Source organism: Camelus bactrianus, chromosome 4 (genome assembly GCF_048773025.1).
Source record: "Camelus bactrianus isolate YW-2024 breed Bactrian camel chromosome 4, ASM4877302v1, whole genome shotgun sequence".
Classification (NCBI taxonomy): Eukaryota; Metazoa; Chordata; class Mammalia; order Artiodactyla; family Camelidae; genus Camelus; species Camelus bactrianus.
In genome coordinates, this window is record NC_133542.1 from 57355709 (window position 1) to 57377787 (window position 22079).

The following is a 22079-nucleotide window of genomic DNA, read 5'->3' on the forward strand; positions in this document are numbered from 1 at the left end:
CCATAACAGAGGTGCTTGGGCCATTTTGAGTGGAGCCACTGCCTTGGCCAGGGCTCTGGGAGGTCACTGAGGACCCATGCAACCCAGAATGGCAATCACTCAGAACAAAGAGGGAAGAGGAGGAGGGGATCACAGTTAACACCGTGCTGACCCGTTTTCTTTAAAGTTTCACGGGTACCCTTCGAGACATGATAGTACAAAGAAAGGATCGCGGACTGGGAATTGGGAGACCTTAATTCCACTTTAGCTCTGCCCCAAACTTCCTATATGATCATGGGCTAGAGCTGCACCATCTCCCAAGTGAACAGTGAGAAAAACCTTTACAGCCAGCGCTAATATCCTACTTTTCTATAAAATTAATTAACAGACACAACTTGCCTCAGCATGTAACTTTTCCCTAATCAAGCAAACAACCTCCACTTCAACATCCAATGGCACGTGATCCCACTGCCCTTTCTCACTCCGGATTCTTGACTTTCACTGGATGCTCATCAGGTCAATGCAGTACCCCTCAGTAGGGGCAAGGCTTCTTGATGGCGTTCACCTGCATGCAGGGATCTTCCTTGTCCTCCCCATAGCTCAGCTCTCAGGTTAGGGCCACTATTCTAGCCCAGAAGAGTGGAATTTGCAAAATACATGGCGTACCTTACCTTCAAGTATCTCATTCTTGAGATAATTATTTGAATGTTCATTAGCTTTCTCAATATGTATATTACCTCACAATAACGATTAAAGGTAAAAGAATTGATGTGCCAGATACTATCCTAAGCATTCTAAGTATGTTCTCAATTACCCAACCATCCATCTACACATACATACATATGTGTGTACACACACACACACACACACACACACATCTATAGGTATACTTCTATATACATATATTGTATATTTATCTATTGTTGGGCTGCACCCTGCAGACCTGCAAGGTCTGTACTCACCCAGCTTCAAGACCAGAGAAGGAGCCTTTGCAGTCAGCAACAGAGACATCAATGGTTTAACAGATGGGGGAGCTTACTCATTTGAAGCAAGGTCCTGGAAGGACACCCGACCATGTGTGGCTGACAGCAGGCAGGACATGGTGGGCAGGACATGGTGACAATCTTGGCTTCCAGGGGACAGGGGAAGGTTAGCAGTAATAGGGGAATTGACACCTGGTTAGCTCATCAGTTACTAGGGAAACCAGCAGAAGGGCACACCCCTGACCACTCTTTTGATAAGAACAATTACTAGCTGGGGCCTGGGGCAAGTATGCAGGAAGGTCAGTCCTGTGAGTAGGTGCAGGTGAAGCAGGCAGCAGGTTGAGCAGAGGACAGACAAAGAGCAAGAGATCAGTCATCTTGAATAGTCTGACCATACGTGTGCGCGCACATATATACAGAAAACTAAACGAAAATACACATATACATAAAATTATACATATGTATATATAAAACTATACCATTATTAAGCATATTTTACAAAGAAACTGAGAATCAGGAGGAATTAATCATCCACAGCCACAGAGTATGTAATTGTCACAGGCTGAATGTGAGCCAGATCTTTCTGTGCTTTTAAACTCTCTGAACACAGTTCAATGTTTACGGTCTCTGAAAAGCAATGTATACAAGAAGCTATTTTCAAAAACTGCAAAATAAGCAGTTTGAGATCTTGGAAATAGGACTTAGAGAAAAGTGTCCTGGGTCCCTTTCTGGGTCCTGCTGGTTGATGGTAGGATACACCACCTTTTTTCTTTTTTAAAAAATTGAAATATAGTCAGTTACAATGTGTCAATTTCTGGTGTACAGGGAAATGCCATCTTGAGCAAACTACTCATCTTTCTCTGAGACCTCAATTTCCTTTTGCAGAATGAAGGTTTTAGAGCAGATAATTGCTAAGGTTTCCTTTGGCTCTAAAGGGAGGTAACTTGCTGCTGAAGGGCACTGTTTTGACAATGAGGATAAATGCTCAGAATTCCAGCTATTCTGAATGAAAGGTGCCGGTCCTCTCCTGGAGCAATACAGTAACTCTCATTTAGGCATCCTTCATATCTCAGTGGAGAGACCGATGGCAGTCCAGCCTTCCCTGGAGGCCCTTCTTCACACCATACACCACAGTATGCAATTACAAATCAATTTGTCAGGTTGGATCGTTAAGTCCCAAGAAGGTGGGCACCAGCTCTATCCGCTCACCATTGAACCCGTGCTCAGGGACAGCTGTGAACTAAATGGATTTTAAAAGGGGCTCACGGCTTCCAGGTTTTGGGTACCGGATGAGTTAGAGCTAGTGTTTCTTTCAGCCTTTCCAAACGAGAAGTGTCTAATAATGAGTCTTTCATGTCCTAGGAAGGACAGAACTTATTTTCTCTTAGCTCCTAGCACGCCAGGGAAGCCAGTCGTTAGCACTGTCTCCTGCAAGTGTACAAAGTACAGCTCCATGTCCCAATACCATTCTTTCATCCCTGACTGTCATCCCTTCAACAAATGTTGAAGATGACAATCCCAACCATTTATATCAATGAACCATATCTATCTGAAAGCGTGCATGTAAGGAAGGCTTACTAATTTAAGAGAAGGGATAGATAAATGAATTCTGTACTTAGTATTCTTGGCTAGAACCAACAGCCAAACTGCTCCTGTCCCCCTCTACTGAGGCTCCAATCCAACCTCACACATTTTACAGACTGGAATGCATAACTCCTGGAACGAGCAGCCACAGTGACAGGGGTAACTGGGGGCAGTGAGTTTGTGAACTGCCTGCCCCGCCCCCCATCCCGCATCTTATCTCCTGGGATGTGAGATGACAGTGCCTTGGAGCAGTGGGGGCTGGGCGAGGTGTGGTTGAGGTGGCCCGGCAGCCACACAGCAGTGGCTTGCTGGCAGGGAGCAGTTCAGTCTAGGACCACACGGAAAGCAGACATGCTGACCACAGCATGAAGCAAAGAAAATGAGAGCTTCTGCCTGGGTCTGGTGGGCTTGGACGGGAGGAGGGATGGAGGGGGTGTCAGGGAGAGTGCCAAGCTGGGCTGTGGATGAAAGTGTGGGAAGATTCAGGAGGAGGCGTTTTGCCAACTCAGAGGCAGCTGGGCTGATTTTTCCCCCCTTTTTTCTGCTTAAATGAGGAATCCTGCTGGGTGGAGTGGGAGCAGGGCCAAGAAAGGAGTGATTCTACTGGGCGAGCTCGGATGCTCAGACCCAGGAAGGACGTCCGCCAACTAGGATCAGGGCCAGGGGGCGGAGGAGAAATTAAGGGACGGGAGATGAGGGGCAATAAGAATGAAAGCGAGTAAAAGAAGAACACAAGAGGAAACATCCCACGAGGAGAAGAAAAGAGAGAAAGCAGGTCAGATAGAAGACCTGGAAGGTTCTCCCCGGGGAGAACCACACATCTGTGTTACAGAGCAGATCTACCTACCCTCCAAATGTCAGAATAAAATAATGTCCACGTGAAATGAGCAATGAAAGGCCACATGGGACAGAATAAAGTAAACCTCCCGCCCTTAAGCTCTCCTGGTGGGCGTTAATTTCCACAGGAATACATTTTCCCCAAACGGCAAACCCTGGCAGAGCCGTGAGGTCTAAAGCACACGTTGCTTTCCAAGCAAAACAGAACAGACGAATGAAAGGCTAGCACAGAAAAACCACGTGACACGTCTAAATAGCCAAGATCTCCTAAAATATAATACAGAACACAGGGATCCCTAAGTTGTCTTCACGCCTTTGTAATAGAATATTTAACATAATAAATATGAAAATGTTAAAAATATTTTTTAAAAAGATCCTCTGGTAAGGAAACTTAGAGGAGGTAAAACTACACATGTCAAAGAAGTGAACTCCATTTTGAAGTGACGGCATTTTTAGAGCTTCTGGATGTCCCTTCGTGGAGACTTACGAAGACTTAAAAGGCCATCAAGTGAATGTCGTATTTTTTTGGTGACAATCCCACAAGTTACCTGGGACCTGAGGACCAGAATCCCCCTGGCTTCCATCTCGCACAGAGACTGAGGCCTGTTTTGGCGATCTGGCTCTTGACGGATTACAAATAAATCTTCCCTCACCCCATTCTGCACGTAGGCTTCAGGGGGCCAGTCTCTCTCGGAACTCTGCCACCACCACGTGAAGAGGATTGGACTAGCCTGATGGAGTCCAAGAGGTCACATAAAGACCAGCCTAGTGGTCCCAGACAAGCCGTTTTAGACCAGACTCCGGCTAGCTGCTCTCCAAACAGGTAAGAGAACTCAGGTAAGATCAGCAGGGCAGCCAACCCCACCCATAGCCAATGACAAATGCACGAGTCATCACGGCTGAGACTAACAGTGCTGCCCAGAGACTCATGAGCAGCAATAAATACTTTATGTCATCAGCCATCGAGTTTGGGCAGCGTCCTCTGCACACCCGACAACTGATACAGGTACACACAAGCCAGGCACTCACCTGTGCATTCGTACTGTAGACCTTTGCCGTAATACCCCTTTTCACAGATGCACTCAAACTGCCCCGTGTGTGTCCCACATTTGCAGCTTGCCATCTGGTCACAGCAGTCTCTGCCAGCTTCACAAAGATACGAGCAGTGGGACATATCCTCTTGAATAAAACTCCCAGAAGGCAGATCTATCCAGAACACATGACAAGGGGTAATTAAAAAGAAAAATGCAATTAGCAATTAAATGGTACACTCTCTAGTTACCACAACTCAAGTGCAAGCCGGAGGAAAGAATCTTTTCGTATCTGTCTAATTTCCAACTGCTCCCTGCTCCCACTCAAATCTGAATGTGTGTGATTTGCACCATCACAGACTGGGAATTTGTTGCAGCCGGTTAAGTTAGCTCAGTCTGGGACCTCATCATAAGTTCTCGAGGCCAGGCAGGGTCAGGCAGAAATTCAGAACTTTCCAGCGAGGAATCTCCAGATGCAGCAGGAAGTAACACAGTCAGTTCTCCAGGTCATTCCCCTGGCTTCCAGCATGAGGTCAGGCAGCAGCAACCAGATTTCCAGAATCCTTGTTCAAATAAATAAATAACACGGCAATCCTGACTGCTGCACTGGGGTGCTGACTGTGAGCTCCTGCCTTAAGAAGAAATAGCACGACTGCTATAATGACTTGATTAAAGACTGAAACAACAGCGCTGCACAAGTTGAATGATAGAATTCTAGTAACAGAATCTGGTTTACTTCTCAATCTTCAATACATTTTCACGAGTCACGGAAAAGGAGACCACCCTGACTACCTGAGCCATGCTGGGAGTTCCACAACTTGGGCAGAGCTGCTTCTGTTCAGAAAGTGACTTAACAGGGCAGGTTACGGTTGAATATGACTTATCAAGGACAGATGGCCCAGAATCAGGCAGGCAGTTCCATTCACCCTGTGGAAGAAGTTCAAAATTCTCAGCCTAAATTCCACTGCTAGGTCCGTGGTGCTAATAATCTTGGATATAGTGATGGGGCCAGAGTCGGAACGCCGATGGGTGAGTTTCAGCAAGACACGTGAGCCGCCACTGAACACCTGGCCAGGAGACGGGTGATGGCCTCCATTATGAAACACGTCTCTATGCCTTAAGACTGAACAACAACAGATAAGGACGAAGTAAAGGGAAGACCTCAGCCCTAACGGAAAGAGACTAGGAGAGCCAAGCAGTCTGTTAAAGCTCCATCCAAGACTGTGGTGTGGGTACAAGGTCTGCAACACGGCCATCTAGGACTTCACTTTGAGATGTAGATTTGGCAGTAGAGTAACTTAGGAAGCAAGAAAAATGGAGCTGTCAAGACTGGTGCACTGGCATTCAGGTCTGGGAGAGAGAGAGGTGAACAAGCTCCATATGAGGAAAGCTGTTATTCCTCAACTTATGTCTATTGAGAATGGCCACAGACACAAGACAGTCGGGAGACCAAAAGCAGATTCATCCAGATTAAAAGGCACTTCAGAGAACACAGAGGCAGGGGAAATGAGGTTCACTTCCTCTGCCCCGATCATATCTTTTTAATAAAAACAGGATTTTTTATTATGGAACCTGGAAACTCAATCAGAATCTTACACATTTCAGGTATTAGTTTATTGTAATAAAAGAGACGCCTTTCAAATCCCTGTTGTAATATGGTAACCAAAATCCTTTCCTTGAAGACTCTGTCCCCTCCAATTTCTGACTCAACTCGCATTAGGATAGAAGGCCCCAAACCTACAAGACAGAAAGTTGGTAGGACTGGAAACAGGTCCTCTACGACACAGCTGGGAACACCCAGAATTTCATAATCCCGTCTAGTGAAACAGCCACTCTGTCTTCCCACTCAACGTATCACTTCCCCTGAGAAAAGGGGAAGCAAAGGATGCCCCAGCTACTGAACGTCTGCCACGTGCCAAACACTACACTTGGCGAAATTTAAATATTTCATTTAATCCTCCTGACACAACTATATGGTACATATTGTAATATCTCCATTTTAAAAGTAGAGGAAACTGAAGCTCACAGATGTTAGATAAATTCCCTAAGATAATAATAATAATGGACAGTAATCAATGGCTTAGTATAGTAAGACCTCAGTGACTATTAATCACTATATATATTAACCCATTTAATCCTTAGAACAATCCTATGAAGAAGGTACTATTCTTATACCCTATTCTATTAACAAGAAATCTAAGGAGTGAAAACATTAAAATATTTGCCAAAATCCACTCAGTTAGTAGGTGGCTAACCAGGATTTTTTTTTTTTTTTTTTTTTGCTATGTCCATAGACAGCCTGAGATGATGCTCTAACCGCCTTTCACGGAACTACAGGAGGGCCGATGCACTTATTTTGAACATTACAAACTGCGAGGAAACCTTGGGTTGCCATGATCTTCCCATCAGACTGAGTCTTTCACGTGGATACCTGCAGAGGTCAAGTCTAATTTGCTCCATGGCTTCGAGCTGAGGCTCGATCTCCTACTGCCTCCTCCCAGTCTGCCCTTGCTCCCCTGGATCACCAAGACAAACGCCCATATCACGCCTGGAAGTTCATCTGACTTAAGCCACACAACTAAACATCCTTGTAAGTGATACACAAAGAACTTGAGGGGGGAGGGTATAGCTCAGTGATAGAGTATGTGCTTAGCAGGCACAAGGGCCAAGGTTCAGACCCCAGTGCCTCCATTAAATAAAGCTAATTACCAGCACCCCCCCCCCCAAAAAAAAAACTTGAATGAGTGGATTTACTGATGCCATTCTGTTGCTGGCACTGCTCTTCAGCTTTACATAAGCCTATCTTCAAATTGTCAGGTCAAGAAGGGTGTGTTAAGTATTTATTGTCCCTAATAATCTCCCTGTATATCTCTGGGAACATTCTGGTGAGATTCACTCTGCGTATCTCTGAAGGTCTACTTCATTCCAGATAACTGTAAATGGGATTCTAAGTCAAGGCTTCCCACTCTGTGTGTGGCCTCAAAACACACCTCAGTTCATTCCACTGATTCTAACTATTCCAGGTGGGAGCATATGGATATTTTAGTGAAAATATATCACAGCTGTAAAACAAAACAAAATAAATACTCCTGCTGCAAGGTCAGAATGTCATCTCTGTGAAGTTCAACGTATCTCATAATACACAAAGGACACACGGGCATCATGCTCAGCAAAGACCTCACAGGGCTTGGTGTGCAGTGGGTTTCAAGCAGTAAGCAAGAAGGAACTCCCATTTAAAGGCACCGTGTTATGCCATTAGGCTTCCATTACCTTCGTGCAATGCCCGGCGAGCTAGAGCCTCAAATTCTTCAAAACTGTGGACCAGGTAGCAGTGTTCCTCCTTTGGGGTGGAAGCCATGTCATTCAGCTCTCGAATGTTTCCCTGCCATATGCCGAAAGTGAAGATTTCCACTCCAAAATCTCGCAGTGATGCTGCAATGGGTCTAGGATCTCCCCCATTGGAGTATCCATCGGTGATGAGGAAGATAACTTTCGTTGAGTTTTCTCTAGAATGACGAAGAATTTGCTGTAATGAAATAGGGAATGTCAGCATAAGGTTGTATTGGGTTGGCCTACTATGTGCCTCCCTGACAAGGTGAGTACTTGTGAGTAACATTCCACAAGAGTGAGGAATGCAACACTGATCAGTGAGGGTAAAACAGAAAGACACAGACCAGAGCCTCTCTTCTGGGGGTGGTTTCTCCCAGAACCACAATAAACCTTAAAAGCATTTAAAATTTATCATCATCATCTTCATTGCCATAAAGCTTGCTGACAAAGAGCAACAAATGTTTATGGAGTGAATTTGTATTAATATATCAATTATTCTTAGACTACTTTTCATCAACTTTCAGGCTCAAAGTATAGACCAAATCTAAGTCCCATGTATCTACTTCCTAGCACCTCTATCTATCTACCCACTTAACCAACCGAGCTCGACCACCTCATCATCTTACCGTAACAGCCGAACTGGAAGAAAATTTCACAGAATATGTCATTTCCAGAGCTAATAATGGCTCATTTGCTTCCTATATTTGTTTTTCCACTGCTCCTCCAAAGTTGTAGAATTAATTCAATATTTTGTCTTTTTTGGACCACCTAGGATTAGCACAAAATCGGCTGTTTTTGGTGGTATCTTCTCTTCATGAGGAAATACGGATTCACTCCATTCAACAATCGGGTGTTATTATTTTAGGACAAGCAAGTTATGCTTTCTAATGTTATATGTTATTCCTTCTCTGTAGATAAAGGGGAAAAAAACCCTTTTAAAAAAGCATGTATTTATTGCCATTAGTGCTTTGTAACATCAAACTGTAAAAGCACAAGAAATCCAGTGATGAGTTTGGCTTATAACTAAATTTGCTGTCACTGCTTTTCATTAGAAATGGATATGAAAGGGAAAGAAGCAGAAGGGTATATTTTCTGGCAGGTTCTTAGAAAAAATTCCATGTTTCTTACGCAATGATTCAAGAAACACTACATTCAGAAGATAGCTAGGAAGAGCAATTATCATAATCTATGTTCTGTTAAAGTTAAAAGGAGATATTATAGTTTAAAAATAACTTTGCCTCAATTTATTTTAGGGGAAAGACTCAGCTATAAGGTCCAGATTCTCTCATGTTAGAAGATTCGTGTCTGTAAGAAAGCATACTTCATTATGGTATAATCAACAGGCATTTATTCTAATTCAATAATTCCTGCCAATTTTCTTTAGTGTTTGTGAGCTAAAGATAAAGCTGTTAAACTCAATTTTTAAGAAATCAGGTAATGAATGCACTTGGATTAAGGGTTTTGGTTTTTTTTGTTGTTGTTTTGTTTTTTGGGGTTTTTCTTAGTTTTAAAGTTTTTTTTTTTTAAAAAAAGTTGATTTACAATGTTGTATTAGTTTCAGGTATACAGCAAAGTGATTCAGTTACACATATATATATTCTTTTTCATATACTTTTCCATTATGGGTTATTATAAGATATTGAATATAGTTCCCTGTGCTGTACAGTATGTCCTTGCTGTTTATTTTGTGTATAATAGTTTGTATCTGCTCATCCCAAACTCCTTAATTTATCCCTCCTCCTCCCCTTTCCCTTTTGGTAACCATGGTTTGTTTTCTGTCTGAAATCTGAATCTAAAGACAATTAAACTAAAAATTACTCTGGTAACCATCTGGAAAGCCAGCAATTTGAGAAGAGGTATTCAAACACTTCACTACACTCCTCAAAAATCAAGTAAAATGAAGGAGAACAAATAGTGTGACGGGACCATACTGAAGACAGCACAGAAGGAAGGTGTGTTTGGCAGAATAACATGAGATACAAACACACATCTTCCAAATACACACACCAAAGATCCCAATCAATGATCTCAAAATTCTTGGTGTTTTTTTTTTCCCTCCCTTTAGCTTCAAATTTATTGGCATAAACTAATCATAATAGGATTTGTCTGTTTACTGTCTACATCAAAACTCTGGGCTCTCGAAGCTTAAAAAGCTGGCCTCTGGACGAAGGACAGGAAGACGTGGGATGAATACTTGGTAAGTGTGAGGTATTTCCTCCCTCCAGACAAGAAAAAAATCCCTGAAAAGGGGAAGAGAAAGACAGAGGAGATCAAGACATTTTAGATGTCTCTGTGAGGCTCTGTGCTCTACACCCATCTCTGCACACCACCCAACTTCATCACAGAAGGTGAGATGACTGACATTCCTTTACAGGGGTGGGTATAGGGATCTGTGGGCCCTCTTTCTATGTGGATGTTCAGGATAGCGGGCAAGTCCCTCAGAAGTGCCACAGTGATGGGGACAATAGAATATAACTGTGTGGGCCATTAAAGGGGAGAGGATCTGATGAAACTTCTGTATTCCTAGAGAGGCTTAGGAGAGAGCCAGTGTAATACGAAGACTCCTGAAGGAGTTTTGCAATATTAAGGATGTGGCGGTGGGAGACAGCATGGACCATGGGAGACGTGTCTCTCTCAGGCAGTATCAATATGAACAGATCTTGGAAGCCCCAGGACATCGCTGCACCAAGGGCGACAAAGCTGACAAACCCACACGCGGATGCCCAACGATGATCACCATGACCATCAGCGAGACGACTGAGACAATTTCAGAGGCCGGACAGGCAGGGTATGTCTGAGCTGAGAGGCGGACATCTCCGCCTTTGCTTCAGCTCTGCAGAAGCTCCGAAGCTTAGACTCAACTAGAAGGAGAAAGGAAAGAGGAAGAAATTCCTGACTGTGGCTCAGTTTTCAAAAGGGAAGTGCTTGAGAAGTTTCTGATGTTGAGTTTGCTTGGAAGTACCAAGCAATGGAGTTAACTGTCATCTGGTGCGGTGGGGCCTCAATGTAGAAATGACAGTTAGTATTAGAAAAACAAAGAATTTAAAGAAAAAATCTGAATTGACAGAGAAATATTTTCTTTTTTTACAAACAGCTTCTCTTCCTTTTGGAATCTAGTGATAGCTGGGAAAGTAGGTGGAAAAAATTCTTTTGGAACCCTGCCACCCCCACCTTATTTAGAGGGAGAGGCAAGGTCTAGAGATGAAAGGCAGGGGTGGGAGAGATGAAGGTCAACATGATTTAACCCCTTTGCAACACAGCCCAAAGATATTCAGAGGTAACAAAGGCAAGGATAGCTTGAAACAGAAGCCTAGACCTCTCCCAAATAAACTTCCTTAAAGGCAGATATTTTGGTCTTCTTTTCCAATTCCTTAATTCCCAAAGCCTAGCACAGTGCTTGGCAAACAGTACACACTCCATAAATATTAGTCAATAAATAGTAGTCCGTAATGCAGCAGGTGTTCAGGCCAAACATTCTGGAGTTCATATTTCTAAAAATCTTAATAAATGACACAAATGAACTTCTTTACAGAAACAGACTCACAGACACAGAAACAAACCTATGGTTACCAAAGAGGAAAGGGGGGGAGGGATAAATTGGGAATTTGGGGTTTTGCAGATACAAATTACTGTACGTAAAAGAGAGAAACAACAAGGTCCTAGTGTATAGCACAGGGTACTATATTTAATAGCTTGTAATAACTTGGAATGGGAAAGAATCTGAATAAGAATATATATATGGAGAATTAAATCACTATGCTGTACAGCAGAAACTAACACGACACTGTAAATCAACTGTACTTCAATTAAAAAAAATACAACCTTGAATTAACCCTTATCTTCTCTCTCTTCCTGTATTTTCCTTTAGAAAGCTTCACCACCCCAAGCCTATTAAAATACTCTCATACTCTTTGCTCTTATACTTGTTTTTTAAATTATTAAATCCATACATTATTTTAATCTTTGGTGTGAAGCAGACACTCCCTTTATTTTCATTCAACTTGATAAGGAACATCCCCCAAATCATGTACAGGTTGATCTGTTCTTTCCTGGTCATAGTCTCTTCATTCTGTTTTATCGACTTATTTGCCTATTCTTGGCCAACACCACATAGTCTTGGGTACTGCATCTTTACCGTATTTCTTTCATATCTGGTCAGGAAAGTCTAACATCCTTTTTTTCCCTTTTAAAATGTTTGTAGTTAACCCTGAAAATTCCCTTTCCCAATTGAGCTTGAGAGTTAGTTTATCAAATTCTTCATTAAAATGTTTCTGTCTAACTGTTTGATCAGCAATCCCACTTCTAGAAATTTATCCCAAAGATGCACTGGCCAAAAAATAAAAAGACAGACTCAAGAACCCAGCCCCAGTAAAAATAACTATCTTCAGAACCCTGACTGCTGTCTCCAAATACCATTTCCCACTGACAGGGGCCAAGAATTTGTGAAGAAATGACTGCTTTCAGGTCAAGGGCAAGAAATATACAACGTGAGCTTGGAACATTCTATCATGACAGAAAGCAAAGAAGCTCTTCAAGGCTATAAGGACATGCTAAAGAGAATCAGAGGCCAGCCTGAAGAAGCTCCTTCTGGCCAAATAAGGGGCAATTTGAGTATCAATAAAAATAATAATTGGAATGAATTTAAATGTAGCAAGTATGATACACACACATATATATTCGTGTGTGTGAACATATTTACATTTTCAGTTAGTACACACCCCAGGGAAAAGCCTTACCAATGTAAACGATAATTGGAAGAAATCAAAGCATACACACACACACACACACACACGTCTTTTAGTGCAGCATCACCACTGGTGGAAAAAAATCCAGTTATTTGCTATGGATGGCAAGACCTAGACATTATTTTGTCTTTAAAATTAGACATCAGATTTCAAAGAGTAGCGCCTAGTTCTAATACTCCAAGATGTGGCAAGTTGTGTTTACACCATCCTCGCTCTTTACTACGTGACAGACTCTTTCATTCTGAGTTGTTCCGCTCTGAAATCATAACCTAACATCCACGGACACTCCCCGAAGCTTGGCAGTTAACTGTAAGCAAGACACTAAAAAAAAAAAAAAAGACAAATTTGATGTAAAGAAGGAAAAGATTAAAAACAAAAAAGTAAATGTCCTTTTCAGGATGGTATTCCTGACAGTGCCTGGTACAGACTACGTGCTCATACACATTTATTCAATGAATGAATGAATGAGTGGACTGGACAAACTCTAGGGTACTCTGGAGAGAGTTACTTGAGTGAGTTGGTCTTGAGCAAGCAGTGGGAACGTATAGGGTGTGTGTGTGCTGTATTCGGTACAGTTTTGTACCAAAGAAGACCTTCCTTTCTGTGCCTTAATTGTTCTTCAGACACAAATAAATACTAACCCGTAATATTAATCTTAGCTCATGTCAATAGCATTCCTTAACATCTAGGTTAGGATTTGCAGAGATTTCTGGCTGTACCGCTCACCCCATACAGAACGCTCTAAGCGGTGATCCTATTTTTCTTCTCTTCTTGCAGAGAACTGCTGAGTACTTACAGGAACCATTAAATCTGTTGGCAAGACAATATATTAAGCTTAAAATAGAGGACTAGCAGGACGGGTAGTCCAAGTAAAGAATAACACAAGATCTGGGTTTGGAATGCACTTTAAAGATAGAGGAGGAGTAGATGATTTACTGAAAATAATTTACCCCACTTCCCCAATCTCTGTGCATCATGGTACTTGAATAAAAACATAACTCAATAAAAATGTTTTTTCATTCCACAGATCTAAGAAGTAAATAGATCTGTGGCAATATTTGAGGAATGTGGTAGAGGACCAACTCTTGATTCTCCCTTTAGTATTCCTAAAATAGTTTGCATCATCTGGAATCCTTTGAAAGACATTCAAGAAATTGAATATTTTGGTCCAGAATACTGAATGAGGCAAACCCTTTGCTGCCAACAAAAAAACTCAACGTGGACTTTGTATAGCAAAAGGTTATCACCATCTGTATTGTATCAAGCCTCTGATTAGCTTGTATAAATATCTGGCAGGGAAGTAAGCTCCCCCCGTCCAGTAATAGTCATTAGAATGATAAAAATGCGGGGTTGTGTAACATTGTTCTAACACCCGAGATCCATCACCATTACACAAGACTGCAAACCGTGCCCCCAGCCCCCCAGCCCCTCCAAGTCAGGCCACAAGGGGACTGTTTTGAAAAATGACCTTGAAAGAAAAAGAGAGCTTACAACAAAGCTGATGTGGGGACAATATCTGCCCTTGGGATCCATTCATTAAACTGCATGTAAACAGCGTACCAACCTCATCACAACCTGAGCTGCAATTACCCACGGTGGCCAACCTGGACTGAGGGGAGTAACTAGAGAAACTCATAAGTCATCTTTTTAAAAAATTGATTTTGTGAACTGATACACGTTGTGACTATATCAGAGCCACTTTCCTCCAGGGAACAGAAAACTAATAAACAATACCAGTGTTTCAACTTGTTTTCCACATACATTTTTTTTTCCATGGGAGGAAACATTAATTACAAACGAGACACCATAAGCAACTTCTAACACTTTCCTCATCATTCAAATCCCAAAATGTCACCAAGCTTCATCTGCTATGGAGTTAATATTTCAAATTTGAATACTCAAATATTCTTCAGTTCAAGGAACGTTTATTGCTTTATATTTCTGAAGAGTATATCTGGGAAAAGAAGTTATGCCTGTGCTGGTTCATAATTTTCTGGAATATTCTATTCTTTTTTTCATTTTTATCTCATCCTACTTCCTTCTGAATTTGGTAGAAATGTCGCAAGTTTTTCTTCCATATCACTGGCTTTACGCAGCGTTGTTTCTTTCCCCTTCTACTTTTAATTAAGAATTAATCCAGGCACTGCATTTATTTTCCTTGTTACAATATTTCTTTGTTTTGCACAGTTTTCTCTTTGTTCCTTTCAGCTTCTCAGCCAGTTTTGTTTTCATTTCAGTCCTTTGTTTATCTCATCTCTCATCTCCTGGATCAGTGTTTTATTTATTTATGTTAATAAGTGAACGCAACAAATGCTTTCTAGGATTTAGTTCTGTTTTTCATAGTGAATTCTTGAACTTTATCTGGATCTTATATTCTACCTTTATTTTATTTAGCAAAAAAATTTCAAAGAAGCCTGATACAAGGTTTTTTTGGTCTTCCTTTTTCCTCATCCATGAATGAAGAGATATCCAGTGTTTGCACCAAACAAAAAACAAGTGAATAAAATGAGTGTTGAAATATATGGCTATAAAATTTGCTATTATTATTATTACTAAAACAAATTGAAAACCTACCCAAGTGATCAGTGAAGACGGTTAAAAATAAGCCTCTGTGTCTGGAAATAAGGGGTCTAGATCAGCACTGCCCAACAGAATTTCCTCTAAGGACTGACACGTTATCTGCTCAGTTCAACACAGTAGCCACTAGACACATGTGGATACTGAACACCTGAAAGGAGGCTACTGGAACTTAGGAACTGAATTCATCATTGTACTTAATTTTTAATTAATTTAAATTTAAATAGCCACATCTAGACAGTGGCTACAACATTGGACCAGGTAGGTCGAGAAAGATGGAGCCTCATCCCAAAAGGAAAAAACACAAAAAGTCTAAGCCAGGCCTTAAAAATACTCTGTAAACTCAAGAACTGCAAAGGCAACTTAAAGATTTACAAAAGTACCGAATTTAATACTGAAATAAGAAGAGAGTAAGCACCGTGGAATGGGACTTGCATCACTAGGATTTGGAAAGGCACAGCCTGTACGAAGCAGGAACTAAAACCACAGAAAGAGAACAGGCTGAAAAGAAAAGAGGTGTGTGGGGGAGGGATCTGATAATAAAGTAATAATGCCAGGGAACCAAAAGGACAATGAAAGACCTAGAAATTCACATCGGTGGTAATGAGATACAGCAGGAAGTAGCTGACTAATCTCATTTATAAACAAAGATGCATAATTTCAACTAAATACACGCAGACTGAATTCAAATAACATTCAAAAGACCTTTCTCCTTTACTCACTCAGGCTTATTCTTCAAATTCCAAAATAGATTAAAATTAAGTCTTCTGCTATAATACAACACAATAATTGTGCCAATTAAAGAACATAATAATCCAAAATATGAAAAAGCCATTCAATAAAGTTAAGTTCTGCTTTTTTATGAATAAAAAATCAGAAATAAAAAGATACCTCAAATGAAAGAGTTATCTGTCGCAAAGCACAGTGTAAATCACACTCAGCTGTGAAAATCCAGCATCTTTCCCAATTCGATAAGGAGCAAGTCAGCCATTCTAAGTATTTTCACTCTTATTTAAAAATCCTTTTGAAATCTCCAGCCAGGACCAGAAGACAAAACCACAATAAGTATTCCATTTCTAGAAGTTTCCACTCCTTCTCAAAAATCAAAATTAGAAAGCGAGGAACAAACTAGAAAATATATTCATCATGCTTATCAAATGGAGTATTAAGGTCTTTAAAATATAAGGAACTTTTATTTATCTCTAAAGGAAAAGAATGAGAAAAATAACAGAAACACAGGTTTTTTTAAAATAAAGACTAAAACAAAAAGGAATTCTGCTTATCAGAAAATGTGAAAAAGATTTAACTTCACTAATAACCAAAAATAAGGTAAGTTCAATAATAAAAATACTATTTTTTCACTTCTCAAATGGTCAAAGATGTTTTAAATTTAAAAGTTGTAGGCAGGTGGGGGTATAGCTCAGTGGTACAGCATATGCTTGGCATGCACAAGGTCCTGGGTTCAATCCCCAGTACCTCCATAAAAAAATTAATTACAAAAAGTTGTAAACTATGTGGGGAAACAGTTACTTCTATTGGGAATGCCACCTGGATGGGTAATATTTGGGAGCACAGTGGGACACAGTGACCAAAGCCTCAAAAATTTCACATGATTTAAACTACAATTCTGTATCTAAGACTATCTTCAGGAAAGAACCATGGATAACAAAAAAAAAAAAAGTGATCAAAAGGAGGTATATCCCAGAAAGAGCTGCAATAATAAAAAAATGGAAACAATTTAAATTCCAACAACACATTTTGGTTAAATTACAGGGCAATCACAAAATATCCTTTTAATAATATTACTGAAAAATACTAAATTTAAGAAGTAGGTAACCCAAAACAGTGATTTTATTACACTAGCGTGCACGTACGTGTGAACATACTGCATGCGTGTGCACGTACACATGAGCACGACCAACAGCGTGTACATCAAAATGTCGACTACCTCCTGGTAGTATATTTATGGGGTTTTATTTACTTCTATTTTGTAGTTTTATATCATTTCCAAATTTTCTCTTTCTCCTTCCTCTATGCTTCCCCTGGGGAATGTCATGTGAACTCAGAACTTTGAGTCTCACTTGTCGACTAATGACTCCTAAATCTATGCCAAATCAACTCAAACTCCCAATGTGAGTTGCAATGGCCCAGTAGACACCTCTGCTTGAGTGGACCACACGCCTCTCAAACTCAGTATATCCTCTCCATGCACAATTAAGGGTCCCCTCCTCCTGTTTTTAAAACATGTCAAATATGGCACCATAACTGACTCTGTTTTACGAGTCTGCAATATCAGACTAAACCATGATCCTTCCTTTCTGATCTACCACCTTTAGCAGCCCATCCAGACCTATACACTTCACCTCTGAATTACCTACCTGCCTCACAATCCTACTGCCCAGCCTCGGTTTAGGTACCAGACATTGATTCTGTCTGAATTACTGAAAACCGAAAAACAACAGTTGTCTAGAGCATCTCTAGCTAAAGCTGCTCTTCTTTCAAATCCATTATCTGACCTGCCATTCAAGTCATCCTCCTGAAATACTGATCTAATCATGTTTAAAATTTCCATCATTTTCCTTCTGTCTACAAAATAATGTCTAAATTTCTTTACAAGTCTTTTTATCATCTAGTCCTAAATAATACCTCCAGTCACATCCTTTACCGCATCCCTATCTCCTGCCTACTTCCCCAACCTACCTCTTACACCATCTGCTCACTATACCAGCCCATTTGGAAGTCTTGAAACATACCATGCATTCTTTATGTTGGCTCTGCCTGGAAATTAACATCTCTCTCTTTATCACCCACTCGACTTCTACTTTTACCACTTCCTCAAACTCCAGATCAAAATTCATCTCCTCCTTGAAACTTTCCCAAATATTAAATCCACCTCAATGCCCCCCCAAGTACATTCCCTTAGACCGACACCATCATAATTACACTAAACACGTCTACCTGGCCCTATCCTAAGCTAGACAGCAAGATAACGTATGGCAAGGCTGCCTCATGTTTTCACTCTACTGATGATCAAAAAATAAGTATGAAAAAGTAGATGAAAGAGTAAACAAGCAAATGCCTTCATTTTCACTAGCTGTATGTCCAACATAAAGAATAAGCTAATAAATTCTGGGCCCAAATTGTCATTCCAGTAAATCCTGTTCTGCAATTACAAAACGAAAAGTCTTATAAATGTTATATTATTTCACCAAATCTATACTGAGCCTCTATTATATACCATGGAAAGACCATGCTAGGGATTTTTAATCATACTAATACATACATATTATTAGTTTATTATTATTTTAATCATAATAATACATACATAATGATACAACAGAACCATTCACTAAAAACAAACAACAAAAAATAAAACAATCACAAAAATATAGCTGGAAAGAATATTCTGTAATAACTGAGACTTCCTATTTATATTGTAATATCAAATCAATTGTATTTAGTATGTCTCACTTATTTTAAGTATTTACTCAGGCTTCCTAGACTGAAATTCTAAAATGAAAAAGAAATGTTGGCTTAAGTAACATTTAGGCTATTTATTATAGTCTAGTCTAGCCAAATTACAGAAGAACAAGGGGGTCAGAAAAAGAACTTAATCTCAGATTTACGGCCACAGAGGTTTTCCACCCACATACATGCTTTAGTTATTAAACATGGACACAAAACATTCTGAAGTGGACCCGCTGGGACAGTACATCAAATTGGGAAATGATGTGCAAAGGAGTTGATGAGTAGCAGAATTAATCCAGACTGTAAGGAAACAACAGAATAAACACGCAACAGAACAAACAAATTTCCAACAATGCCAAACTCCATCGTTTATTCTATTAAAAAGGCAAGGAATAAGAAAATCTGGATAGCAGAAAGTCAAGTCATCAGAATCTGAATGACAATGGAAGAGGTAAAAAATGATGTCACTCAAACTGCTAATTTACTACAAAATGATAAAATCAAATTCAAGGGTGGGGAGGGTAAAGCTCAGTGGTAGGGTGTGTGCCTAGCATGCACGAGGTCCTGGGTTCAATCCCCAGTACCTCCATAAAAAGTAAATAAATTCCAAAAGGGATGGGCATCCTCCCCTCAAAGAGCCTGTGGTACAAAGTGCTTTATCAGCTTCTCACGGTGGCCCAGGGCCCACCCGACGTCTAAGCTGGCAGCAGATGCATGTGGGGACAGGGACCAAACAGGGGAAGCACAGCCAAGAAGCAATCTAATCACCTCCCCACTACCAAATAAAATAAAATAAAATAAAATAAAATAAAATAAAATACAATAAAATACAATAAAATACAATAAAATACAATAAAATACAATAAAATACAATACAATAAAATAAAATAAAATAAAGAATTTTTAAAAATTATTTAAAAAATCAAAGTCAAATTGATGATTAATATTGTTCTCAATACATTTATAAAAGGATTTCCGCTAACATGTTAAACGTCTACACAATATGACCGAGGAGCAATTAGCCCATAAAGTCAAAGATACTAGAGAGTCTATTCATGTGTCTCACATCAAGCGGTCAAAGGAGAAAGTAAGAAGACCTCAGATGATACTTGAGCATCAGTTTACGGTTTTACAAACGACTCAGGCAAGGAATACAGAGGCACTTACTCACGTGACAGAGACAGCTATCATAAACCAATGGGCGAAAACACGCTTGAAACATTCTCATCAAATTCAGTAACTTGACTAGAAGGTCCCATCACTTCTATGTGGGAAATCTAGCTAATAAAATGAGGCAAAAAATGGAAATGTGTGACAAATTTTTTTTTCATATTTCAAAGGAAAGAAAATCAAACTGAAAGGAAATACTGAGAAGCTCAGAGAAAGGTATGCACAAGGGTAATTGTTTTAACTGCAAAGTTCTGTCGTAACAACTGACTGGTGATTATTAAAAATTCAATTATGATACAATAAACTTGAAAGGTAGTTTTAGGAGAATTCGATTGTATGGGGAAATCTGCATTACGCAGCCTTAAAAATGAAACTGGATAAAGGTGTTTTTACTACATATTTATACACAATTATATATGTATTCACACAATATAGAAGAAGTTTAAAACACAAAAACTATGATAGTTACTATATTATTCTGTTTTATCTGAAACTATTCATTGGTATATTATTTACATAATAAAGGAAAAGAAGCAAAAATCATTTTTAGAGAAACACTTGCAAATGGAAGTTAGTAAAAATTCCGAATAGTTACCCTTGAATAAAAAGTATCGGCAAAGTTTCAAGATAAAAATTGATGAAAGATGTTTTCATCACACATGATGGTCAATAAAAACTTGATATCCACTGAATTAGCTTAAACAAAATGGGGGGTTTATTGGAAGCATATAAGGAATACCTCTCCAAACCCAAGAGCAGGAAGAAGAACTGGGTTCCAAGACAGATTAGAACCAGGAATGACTAAGTCGCAGGAACCAGGGTGGTAATTACCCCCTGTACGCTCCCATCTGTTTCATTCTGGGGTCATGCTATATCTTGTTTCAGCTTCTGTCTACACTTCTTCATTCGCTCCTTGTCACACCAAGGGGGTTCCTCTGGTTCTCTGTGCATAGACTTAACTCTGTTTCCTACCTACTGGGAAAAAATTCTACTCTCTCAAAGCACTTTGTGTCTGAGTCCAAGTTCCCAGGAGACTAAATATAAAAGTCCATCTCAACCACTGGATTACTACCCTCAATCTGCACAGAAATGGACAACCTCCAGACATGGGCAAAGGATTGAGGAGGAGGATGGGTGTGGTTCTCCGGGGGAAATGGTTGTTGACTGACCCGGACTACAGAAGAAACAAGCTATGAGGGAAAGGAAGAATTTAATGCCATGCCTAGACTTATTCAGCAGAAAATCTGCTTTGGAAACTTATCAGGTCAAACTGTCCTTCCAAAACAGCACCAAATGTTAGGACACATGGTGTAGAGACTGGGAGAATTCAAGTGTAAAGATACACCTGAGAAAGTAGAAACATGCTACGTATGATTCAAAGCTATCAGGAAAGAAATGACGTCTTCTTACCAGGTATTTCAAGAGTATCTATGAAGGAAAAGTTTAGCAGGAGCTTAGAATGTACTGAAGACATGGAGAATCTAATCATTAAATGGCAAATATCTGGGTTTTAGGAACAACCCGCCTTTTCAACAAGCCAGATGTAACTCAAGTCAAATGTACTGACATACGGGAGACTCAGAGGGGGTGGAGATGAGCAGAGATTTTAAGTTCATGAACTTACTGTGTATTTCATTTGTTATAATTATCCTAAATTTATCTCCACATTTAACTGTGACATTTATTAGCATTCCAAATAAATGACATTTGGAAGTTTGTTTTGTTTTCCTTTTCTTAGTTTTGTTTTGTATTTCAGTTTGTATGAATGACTAATTAACATTATAGGGCAAAAGACTGCATTTCATATCTTTTAAAAAATTGAAATTCAACCCCAAATGAGTTACGGTTGAGTTGCATAGATTAGAGGACTTACTACATGTATATACTTAAATTATAATCAATGACTGTAGTAATATTTAAACATCCATCATCATTCAAAGATGCTAACTTTTAAAATTACTATAATAATTTATAGTAATTAATGGATTAAACAACTCTAGTGGATTAAACAATTCTTATAATTTAATTGCATGCTTACACTTAGAACAGTGATGGTGTTCCTTAAATATGCACGAGGTATATAAATGAATCTCGTTTATCACCTAAGGTACTTGAAGAAAGACTTTTTTAAGCATTGATGACCATGGAGCTGATTGCTAAAATGAGGTTTTCTTATCTGAAGAAACTACTAAAAATCATCATAAGGGAGGTTTTTTTCCCCTTTTGGTGAAATGAAATGGCATATAAAAAAGCAGGAATGTTATGATGCAGGGGAACACTGAGTATCCCAGATAAGGACAAATTGAATTTCGCTGGAAGACCAAGTTTTATCCTGAGGTTTGGCATATAAATTTACAAACTTAAGTTTATACTGT

At 39.8% G+C, this 22079-nt stretch overlaps 1 protein-coding gene and 1 non-coding gene across 2 annotated transcripts in view; one reads left to right on the top strand and one right to left on the bottom strand.

The window, feature by feature from the left end:
* SVEP1 (sushi, von Willebrand factor type A, EGF and pentraxin domain containing 1) overlaps positions 1-22079 on the bottom strand; it is a 157267-nt gene that overhangs the window by 118257 nt on the left and 16931 nt on the right. Inside the window, exons 2-3 of the mRNA XM_074361981.1 lie at positions 7685-7940; positions 4413-4589 (exon numbers count right to left, since the gene is read on the bottom strand). Of these exons, the coding sequence (XP_074218082.1) occupies positions 4413-4589; positions 7685-7940 (433 nt within the window). The remainder of the gene's footprint in view (positions 1-4412; positions 4590-7684; positions 7941-22079) is intronic.
* TRNAA-GGC (transfer RNA alanine (anticodon GGC)) lies at positions 16476-16547 on the top strand. The gene has a single exon. It is a non-coding gene; the product is annotated as a tRNA-Ala (tRNA).